Consider the following 11293-nt stretch of genomic DNA (forward strand, 5'->3'; position numbering starts at 1 on the left):
TTTATGTTGAATGAAAATATTCGGAGTCTATTGACGTCAATTGAAGTCGAATAACATCGATTCTTATATATTTGGATGTATCTGCGTGAAATTTTGTCATATATTGTCGATTTGCATCAATTCAAGACAATTGAGGTCGATTGTCATTTTATGTCGATAAAAAATTTCTGAAGTCTATTGACGCCAATTGAAATTGAATCACATCCATTCTCATATATTTGGGTGAATTGGCATTTACTTTTGTCAGATATTGTCGATTTGCATCCATTGGAGCCGATCGAAGTCGATTGTCATTTTATGTCGATTAAAAATTAAAAAAGTCTATTTTCGCCATTTGAAGTCGAATCACATCAATTCTCATATATTTGGGTGTGTTTGCATTTAATTTAGTCAGATATTGTCGATTCACATCCACTGAAGCCGATTGAGGTCGATTATCCGTGAGTTTGCATTACTTTCAAATTATTAACTTCGAAAACACTTTTTAAAAACTTCATTTTACACAAACTAATTATAGAATGATTACAATTTACTGTAAATGACCATAACTGACTGACTAAAAAATGTGTGAGGAAATACTTTTATATTAATATAAAATGCTGAAGAGATCTTCGCACTGTGATTCCGTGGAAACAGCAGCTCTTCGGTTTCTGTGGGAATGGTCGAGATAATTCACACGATATCCTCCCTGAGGCACTCAATACTACGAGAGAACACCGACACACAAAAACGTTTTACTGCAATAAAACGTATTTCAGTTCGTATGGCATTTAAAACGTTTTGTTTGAAGTATGTAAAGTTCCTCATGACTCACACTAGTTACATCTAGAAAAATCCGGACTACTTTAAAAATTAAATTGCAACAAGTTTAAATTTCATAAATAATATTTCAGCCTTCATTTTATTATAGATAGGAATTGTTGTAAACATCTTCTAATGAATTTAGTTCGTTCACTGAATTAGTTGATTCTATGAATTTAGTTCTTTTAATAAATATAGTTCATTCAATGAATTTTGTTATTTCGACCATTGAGATTAACTAAGTTCCTTCAACATTTTGTAAAATTATAACGTGTGCTTTTATTATGAATAAAATTTTTTGAAATAAAGTTTCGAAAGTTAAGTATATAATTCACCATGCAGAATATGACTCAGATTCAGTTGTAGAGCTTAACTCACAACTTCTATTGTATTTTGTTTTTTTTTTCTCACTTTTGTTTTATTGCCACATCCTAACAAAAATCACCAAGTTGACACAGCCTTATATAATCGTTGTTTTTACATCCTCGTTACTTCTTCTAGTCTGTTTCATGCATAGTATCATTAATACTATCAATCTATTTTAAAACACTTTTATAAAACTCTCAATCAATATCAAATTTACAGGATTTTATCTTTTCACAAAATATAGTCAAGCACGTTATGCACCGCCTTTTAAATCAATATAAGTGAAAAATTAGAAGACAAAACTATTTTAAGATTGGAATGGAATTTGATTTATGCTCCTCCATAATTCACCGTTCATATAAAAACGATTTTATAATTGTGATCGTACTGAACACTGTTTACACTATTTATACACCAACACTCACAATTACACTCTCCGACGCGCATTCCTATAACCATGTTGTCTTCTTCAGAGACAGGTGAACTGTTATATTGGAAATTTAGAATACCTGCAATCATTTGATAACAGTTTAAAATAAAACTCATTGAGTCATAATAAAACATATTTAATATAAATCCGAAGACATATGTGTTCAAATTTGTTCCAAGAGTGGCTTACATGTTCTTTGGACCCATATACAAAGCTATTTTTGATAAACATCGGAAAATTTTTGAAAACTTTCTCCATTTACTTCATGTTTTCTGTATAAAAATAATAGTGGTTCATATCGAAATAATAAATAAATAAATCCAAAATAAAGTATTGGTAACGTTTCTTGACACTTTAGAAATGATGATGAGTGGTTTCGATATGTTTAAAATGATAAGTGAAAATTTGACGAATTCACACACACACACATGATAAAATATGAAATAAAATTTTTGTTGAAATTATTGTTTCAAAAATGTTAAAAAGTAATATCATAAGGTGACAGAAAAAAGTAATATTCGATATCAGTTCACCTACCAAAATTAACTCAAGATAAATATTATAAAAAAAATTATTATATTTATTTAATTTCTTCTTTCATTGACCTTTTAATATGTTTATGTTTTTATATTTCTAAATGTTCTTGATTTTAAGTCTCTTCTTTTTCACAATTAGTTTTTTCAATAACTCCTAAAAGATAGATAAAATTTTACCTTTCGACTTCTTTTTAAGTCTTTATCAAAATATTAAAATATTTTCGAAAAGTCGAAACGTCAAATTTATCTTTCTTTTGAAAACTATAAAAAAAACTAATTTTAAAACAGAAGAGACCTAAAATCAAGAACATTTAGAAGCAATAATATATCAAAAGTTATAAGAAATAAAAAATTGAAGAAATTTATATGTATGTATATATTTTAGATGTTGTGAATTGTATATCAGTCTAGAGGTATAATCCACTCTCAGAATAAACACTATGTATATTTTTTTGAAGAGATCGCATCAAATATCCTTTGAATGGTTGATGATGTCAAACCTGACCAAAGATTAGTTGATTGTGCAGCATTGTTCGATCTTCCGAAAAAATCATCGTAATAGTCATAGTCTGTGGTAATTATGTTGAACTTTGCATAGTAGGCAGCAGCAAGTGACGAATAAATTAGTAAAAGCGCCGTAAATAACTGAAATGAAATAAAAATGTATCAATTGTTCCAGTTTCTATGGTATAATGAACTTAAATTATTTTTTCAGTGTGTATTTGTTACTGAATCAAGCACTATGTTTTTGTTTACTAAAATGGAGTAGATCAAACCAGTATTGACTCTATACGGAGAGTTCTACAAGAGAGCATATTGTTAACAAACTTTTGTTATATTTCAATTGCTACAATGTTTATAATTTTCGCAGTGTAATCTGTAATTGGCGTATTTTTTTCTATAGTGACAATTGTTGGTATGAGATAAAACATGAAATATTCCCATTATTCAGAATAGGAAATATAAGAGTACTTTTATCATTTTGAATTAACGATATACATGCACACAACGCGTAGCGTTATATTATGGACATTATTTGAACAAATAAAATGTAATCTGACAATAGTTGAATGGAAACATTTAATTTTGAATTGAAAAAGTTACTGAAGCGATAAAAACCGTGCCTTATAGGTAACTTCAAGATTCACATACTTTTTAGAAATTGACTCATTATAACGTTCGTCTTCTGCTACATTAGAATTTAAAAATCTATATTGGAAATAGATTAGAAAAAATAAATGGTGTACACAAGTTTGAATAGGTATCTACCCATCTATCTCTCTCTTACTACTTCTCTTATCAGTTTTCTACTGTTACAAAGATAGCTTACCTGAAAAGCTGCCCAAAATTTGAAAGATCCTTCAGTAATAATAAATTCATAGTAACTAGACCAACTGTCAATAGCTTGCTTAGTTTCTTCTTTCATTGTTGGAGGGTGATCAACAATGATTTCGTGATCATGATGATTATCATGCACAAAATCTTGAACAACATCCATCATTACTCTACCTTGCCTTGCATTGGCTGCTGCTTCATCATAGTCTTCCAAACCTTGATCATAGCTATTGAAATTTAATCATTAATTTAATATGATGACATTATTAAGTGGAAGAGTTCATAGAAAGAATAATATGATTTACCCACAATAACAGGGAGGACGTAATTTTTATTTGATAATTTTTAAAAGAAAGATAAATTTTGACGTTTCGACTTTTCCTTAAGTCTTTATCAAAACTTTTTGATATATATATATATATATATATATATATATATATATATATATATATATATATATATATATTATAAATAAAAATATTACATATGTTATAAAGATGATCATTGGCTCATTAATACATTTCAATGATAATTTCAATAAAAATATTTATAAATTTAAATATTAAATATTTATAAAATAAATAGAATTAAATAAAAAATCTGCAGCAAAGACATGAATGAGACAATAGGTTGCACTATAACAGAAGAATCATGAAAAATCGATAACAAAGAAATAAAATTGTGAAGCAATAATATTCTGAATATAAATTGAGGTAATAAGTATACGTAGAATAGAAAGGTGACAGAAGCATTGTTGAATTAAGGAAGAACAAAAACTAACGGTAGCATCTAATAATCAAACTACCGAGTATCTTACCGAATAATATGACAGACATGAAAGACGGAATATATAACTTAGATTATTAGATATGAGAGAGACAGCCTAATAGAAAAATTAACTAGTGAAAAATATTGGTAGAAACAAGTCTCATTGACAGTATTATCAGCATCCTCCCTGATTTTAGGAATAATTCAATACCTTAACATCTGTAAATATTTTTTTTCGCTACGTTCATGTATTTATATGGGATTGATAAAACTCCGATAGCTATAACGTTAAAAAACAGAATTTTTTGGTTAGGATGGTTTTATAAAATTTTCCTCTATTATCAAAATTGATTCAGGCGTTTTTTTCTTTATTTCATATACATAAAACTTGTTGTTTTAGAATCTTACAACCAAATCATATCATGTTTAGTTCGATCTGCCAAATTTGTGTTCCTCTAAACTTCATCTTGGGTATCAAATGACTCAGCTAACGATGCACCCTAGTCTCCTAACATACTCAAAGTGACTCCGCTGAACCAATTTTTGTTTTATAGTAAATAGCGACTTCTAAGCTGGAATAGCGACTTTTTGACGCACACATACTTACTTGATTATTATGAAAAATATTTTTCTTTACTTTGCTTTTTCTATAATTCTTCTGTTAATAAAATTATCTGATTTAAATTGTTGTATTAGTGGTTGATGGAGTGAGTATCTGAATACAGTGACTAAAATTAAATAAACTAGTTTTCATTAACCATTGATATTGTCTCATAGAATATATTTAAAACTAAAACTTTTACATGTACGTTTTCATCCTAGAACAAATTAAATTGCAAATTCACAATTTGTATCATTATATGCTGCATCTTCACTGTCGGATATAACTTAGTAAAGCTACTAAGATTTTTTGCTACCTCCATTGCTGGAAACTGTGGTAACCAGAAGCTATCATTTTTTTTATTATTTCGCTTATGTATTGAAATGAGAATCATTTTATTTTGGAAATATTTCAATACTGTTTCGATAATTAATGTCCGGTGGTAACGAAAATTATTATTATAGTTTTCCTCTTATAGTATAGAACAGGCAATAAATAATTTTCAGACATTTCAATATACTCTAAAATATGTCACTTCTGAATGCTTCATCGAATACTAATTTTGACTGTTTACTGATGTTATATCATCATATTGCAAATTAATATGAAAAAATATATTATTCATAATATGATGATTCTCCAGGTTTTCAATTGTACTACTTTAATTCCGGATTTATGTATTCTAAGCCATGGAATTGGATATAAATCTATATTTTCCGATTTTTTAAATTATTACAAACCAAAAATATTGGAATATATTTTTTTAATCAATTGAAACTCACCGTGATTTTGTTGTAACTTCTGGGGGCTGCTCTGTGGTCGCTATGGGATAGTTTTGAAAGATTCTAGCAGGATGCATTACGTAACAACTCACGCGTGAACAAACAAATATTATTAAAAAACAGATAGGAGAATTGCCCATTTTTAATAGAAAATCGCTAACGTAAGACAAAACCAAATTTTGTTGATTGTTGAATTTCAACCTTTGTAAGTCCTGATTCACAAAAATCTTGAAAGACACTATGTGATAATGTTTCAAATGAAAAATGATTAAATTGAAGTGTGAATAACGGCTTTATGAAGTTGTAATACCATCTTCAAACAATTTATTGTTGAATTCTGTTATGTATATTTACTTTTCTAAAAATGTAGAGTACATCAATATTCGTTAATCGTTATAAGTATTTGAATCAACTTTTCTCACTCTTCTGTAAAATATGAAAACAGTGTTATTAATATGGTGAAGACGACTTTGACCTACTATATATTATTTTTATATATATATATATATATATATATATATATATATATATGTATATGTAACGAAGTCTTTACAGCTAAATTATGTGCTAGTTATGTATTCATCGGCTGACGATGAATTCGGAAGCTCTTAAAATATATTAAAGTTAGTCCACTTTGGTGTTTCATTGCCGTATTCCCAATGAATAAGAATATATATATATATATATATATATGTATATATATATATGTATATATATGTATATATATATATATATATATATATATATATATATATATATATATATATATATATACTAGCCTCTATTTTGATAATGCCAATGAAAGCAGAACATCCTGAATATAACTGCAAAATAAAATTTCCATTCACAGTTAATATTTTGGTTTTTGTGGTTCGGAAACCTTTTAGTAACGTGTACCGGTTCAGCGATCGACCCTAACCAAACATTTTCATCGAGTTTCTGCACATTATAACCTTTTCCGTTAACCATCACACTCTTATAATTTGTAGAAAATGCCTTATAATGTTTTAGAAACGAGACTTCCACATCACGTTGTTGTCTATAGGATGGGCGTAAATATCGCGACACATCTTTTGATGAGTTGATAATTGTTTGCATCTTTGTAAATCATGTATTGGAATATAGGACAAATAATCATCGTTTGATAGATTATGGTAAAATCCAATTCTATGATCATAAATTAGTATTGAATTTAAGTGAAAAAAAGTATATATTTGTGGTGCGCTCGACATTTAACTAAATTTTTCACCGATAGTTTTCGAGATTTGTTGCAATAAGTCAACGTGATTTAACTTCATATCTAAAGGACATTATCATGGAGTAATTTGAACCAAAGGTATGTTGAATATTAGATTTTATTGTATACTTTCAAAAGTTTCTTTAAAATCTAATGAATTTTTATGTACCAATAAGGTCCAATCGTCGTTTCAAACCAATACTTTGGTTTCATCGTAGTAGTAGATCCCAACTGTATTGTTTATTGGTTTAATTTTATATTGACATGTTGCTGTTCCGAAAAAATCTAAAAATAAATCAATTTCCAACATAGGGCTTAATAAGTTCAAAATTGATCTTGGATTTATAATTCGTGTATTTTTAGGATTTCAAGAAGACCACTAAATTTTTTTTCTAATTTAATTTTAATTTGTGTTTCTTGTACATAAACTTTGTCATCTACTTTATACTTGAGGGGTGTTCGTTGGGGTGATCTGTTAAATGTATTCGAATCATTTCTAATAAAGTAGCGTGTAATATTTCTAAACATCCGTTGCTTTTTGGATGACCGACATTAGAATATGTTGATTCAATATCAAACTTAATACTTAGGTCTTGCATTAGCCCATTATTGAATTCGGAGTGGTGTACGAAAATGTTCAAGGAAAACAGATTTTGCACTTTTATCCTCAAAAGGGTTATGCTCTTATCATAAGAAGACAACTTTTTTGAGGTACTTATAAAATATCAATATTAATGCATTCTAAAGGTAGTAGATTTTTTATTCTTGACAAGCGCGGCATGACTATATAATTTTCTGTCTCTAATAGCCCAGTCCAATTATATCTCTGTCGTATTTGCCTAACAATTTCATAAATTCCGTAGTGAAGGTGACTTTCGCCGTTATGAAATTGATCTAAAATAGTTTATCTTTCATGTATTCCTTGTTCATTAAAACATTTTGACAAATTTGTATGAATTTCACATCAATTTCTAATATAGGTAGATTAGGGTTAACTTTAACTACATATTTTTCTGAGGTCACTTCGGTTACTAAAAAATGTTGGTTCACATAGTATAAGAATAATAATTTTTAGTTTTGACGGTTCCACTCTAAATACGTTGATTGTTGCGTAAGAAAACTCAGGGATTCCTTCAAATATATCTTATATTATTGTTTTATGAAATTCTTGAAATTATTTTCGTCAAAAATAGTTGGAATGTTTTTTTGCTTGTCTAGTATATGGTTATTACAATATTCTATTTTAGAATAATCGTTTAATGATTTTGTTTTGTATAGTTCGACAAAAGATGAGAATTCTTAGAAATTTTCCAGTTTTTGGAAGAAGGGAATGGAAATCTTTACGTGGTTGATTTTTATCCGAAAAATTGCATCAGCATTTTCATCAGATTTACCAGATTTGAATTGGATTCGATTATTATGTTATTCTAAGAAGACTCATGAGCTAATAGGCAAACCTTTTCCTATCGGGACTTGCCAAAAACCGCGTCATTTGCAAATGCGCTAGCATCTGTAGTCAAAAGGTTCCTCGAAGTTTGGATATATTAAAATCTAAGTAGTAGTTGGATCATTTTTCAATTTTTGATAAGCCTTTTGACAATCGTAGTCAAAATTAAACGGTACATCTTTTTGTATTGTCATCGATTTAGAAATTTTTGCAAAGTTCTATATAAACTTTCAGTAGTATCCAGCGAGTCCCAAAAAGGATTTAATTGTTTCTTGGTTCCTGAGTCAAGGGAATTTTTTTACACATTCAATTTTAGCTGGAAATGGTTTAACCCCATTTTTTATTATTAGATGTTCAAGGTAGACCACTTCTTTCTTCAAAAATTCGCATTTGTCAGACTGAAGTTTGAGCGGGAAGTATGTTCTTGTATCGTCGGGGAATAAACAATGTTATTTATGTAGACGGGCATCTTTCCTTCTAAATTCGAGCATTATCCATTACCTTCTGGAATGCCGAAGGGGCATTTTTTAGATCATACCAAATTTTAAGGAATTCGAAATGCCGGTTTTTGACTATGCAAGCGGTCTCTGGTACATCTTCAGTCGTTATTCCAATCTGATGAAACCCGGATACGATATCTAGTGGACATTTCCCAAACTGATCCAATAAATATCCATTATTTGGCATATACGACGACACGCCATTTTTGTTTGTAGAATGTGTCGAATTTTTTAGGCACTACCCACACAGGCGACGACCATGGAAAATTACTGGGTTGTATAATATTTTATGAAAGCATTTTGTAGATCTGATCTTTCACTTTTTGTTAATGGATTTGAGTGAACCGATATGATTTAACATATATGGGTTTGGAATTTTGGTATGTATGTTCCATTCCATTCGTATAAATTAATGCGTCTCCTCCTAAATAAAATATATCAGATAAATCAGTATAAATTGGAAGATTAAGTCTCGTTCCGCATCGTTAAGATGGTCCAGTTTTAGTTGCTGTTTAATTTTTAATACTCTATCGACACACATTTCTTCGGTGGTTAATTTTAGGTTAAAAATTTTTTCGGTTGTAGGTTCAATAGAAATTGTATTTTTTTAAATTTGCGGGAATTAGTTTTAAATTGAAATATTTTTAGTTTCGTTACCTGTAATTTTGAACAATGGTACAATTTTTAAATCAATTAGTTATTTATTCTTCATATAATTTATGCATTTAGAGTGTTCTAAAAAATCTGATCCTTATAACCCATAAAATTGTTTATATAAGTTATAAATATTGGCTTTAAATGGAATAAGTGTTAACTATAATTTTTTGATTTGTTATAGTGTGCATATTTACAGATCGACTTCCATAAAGTTTTTTTAATTAACTGGTAAAGTATTTTTTATAGGAATATCTGTTCGCAACAATCCGATTCTAGATAGTTCAAACTCATGGCTTAAATCTGTGAAGTGAGATTGGAACAGACAAATTTGAATTTTGATTTATCGGCGAGTCAAAATTATAAATATTTTCATCATTGTGACTGAAATTGTCTTGTTCGGTATAGTTAAAATTTTCATACACGTTTGTATTACAAACTTATACATCATTATCAAAATTTGGCTCACTATTGGCAGTATCATAGTTTTCCTCAAGAGCATTGGGATTAATTTCTTGTTAGTCAAGTGCATTTTAACAGAATTCATCTCATGAAAATTTTGGCAATTATCAGTATAATGGTCATAACTGTTATGAGAGTTAACTAATTTTTTGATCTGGACCAGTTAATAAGGTCTTTAGGGTTAGTGATTCCACAAGATTTAGGAACCACCACATTTATTTCCTTGTTCTAAATGTGTTTAGGAATCCTACTGACTGCGCAACTGTTATGTTTACGTAATAACAAAATAATAATCGTAACTGACCATTTTACATAAAATTGGACAGTCTACATTCTACATTGGAGAAACGTCAGCATTCATTCAATGGATTTTGCAACTTAGCGACGTTCCCACGAAAGTACGGAAGTCGTTATCACTGTGTAACTGCAAACTTACACATCAGCGTTTTTTATATAACATTTATATTATGTATTAGCTGTCTTGATTAGATCTCTGTTAATCAAAATTTCGTTCAAAATCATATAATATTGACGTATCATCAATTGCTAGATCACCTACATCATGAATATCAAAATAGTTATGAAATGAAAATAGAAATCTTTTTTAACGATAAAAATTTCTGTTTCCACAGTTTATATATCTAAAAAAATATGTAGCAGCCATCTATCAAATTAATTGTCGTTGCAATAAATTTTATAAAATAAAACTATGAATTTCATGTTTATTATTTAGGTTATCATTGATAGGTTTTTTTCCCACGTATGTGAACCATTTCTAGAAATTCTCTTTTTCGAGTATTTGATTCCGTTCCACGAATTTTTCAATCTCCAAAATTGATTGTATAATCGTTAATACGGTTTTACTTTTTTTTATCACATTGACGACTTTTTAGTCACTTCCATAAATATTGAGATGTCTCCCCTATGCAGACAACACCATAGTGAAATATTTGGATAATGTATGCTTTATGAGTTATACTGATACTTATACTAATATAATATATAATATTCATTGATATAAACAGTTGTGAGGCAGGTCCTTAGGCATACGGTAAGGAAAAATTTTTTATGCATTGATGTTTTGTTTCTTAATTGATTATAGTATCTATTCATCCGTTTCTTGAATACGTTGTTCATAATTTATTTTGGATAATTATTCTCTTTCAATGCATTTTTTGCTTTTTGAATAGCTAAGAAATTCAATGCCTTTCAAAAGAAAAAACGAAATTTTAAAATCCACAATTCTTAAAGAAATTAATTCCCAAACGATGAATACATAAGTATTTGTAGGTCATTTGTTACGATGGCTTCTTGGAAGACACAATTTAACAGATCTGTTTATATCTAGGCACTTGTTTTCCAGTTCTCTTCTGT

The 11293-nt window shown here is 28.7% G+C and overlaps 1 protein-coding gene across 1 annotated transcript; it reads right to left on the bottom strand.

The window, feature by feature from the left end:
- Window positions 1-2571: 2571 nt before the first annotated feature.
- LOC130894872 (uncharacterized) lies at window positions 2572-5696 on the bottom strand. Its single transcript, XM_057801892.1, has 3 exons — window positions 5620-5696; window positions 3464-3695; window positions 2572-2778 (listed from the first exon to the last, which is right to left on the bottom strand). The coding sequence occupies exons 1-3, from the start codon at window positions 5694-5696 to the stop codon at window positions 2572-2574; spliced, it is 516 nt and encodes a 171-aa protein (XP_057657875.1).
- Between the last annotated feature and the right edge of the window lie 5597 nt (window positions 5697-11293).

This window comes from Diorhabda carinulata, chromosome 1 (genome assembly GCF_026250575.1).
Source record: "Diorhabda carinulata isolate Delta chromosome 1, icDioCari1.1, whole genome shotgun sequence".
NCBI classification, from domain to species: domain Eukaryota; kingdom Metazoa; phylum Arthropoda; class Insecta; order Coleoptera; family Chrysomelidae; genus Diorhabda; species Diorhabda carinulata.

Excerpts from the sequence above, each read along its gene's own strand:
- LOC130894872 (XM_057801892.1), bottom strand. The coding sequence starts at position 5,696 with ATGCATCCTGCTAGAATCTTTCAAAACTATCCCATAGCGACCACAGAG. Across the intron at positions 3,696-5,619 it reads GAAGTTACAACAAAATCACG|CTATGATCAAGGTTTGGAAG; the intron begins GTGAGTTTCAAT and ends AAATTTCAATAG. Across the intron at positions 2,779-3,463 it reads AATTTTGGGCAGCTTTTCAG|TTATTTACGGCGCTTTTACT; the intron begins GTAAGCTATCTT and ends ATTTCATTTCAG.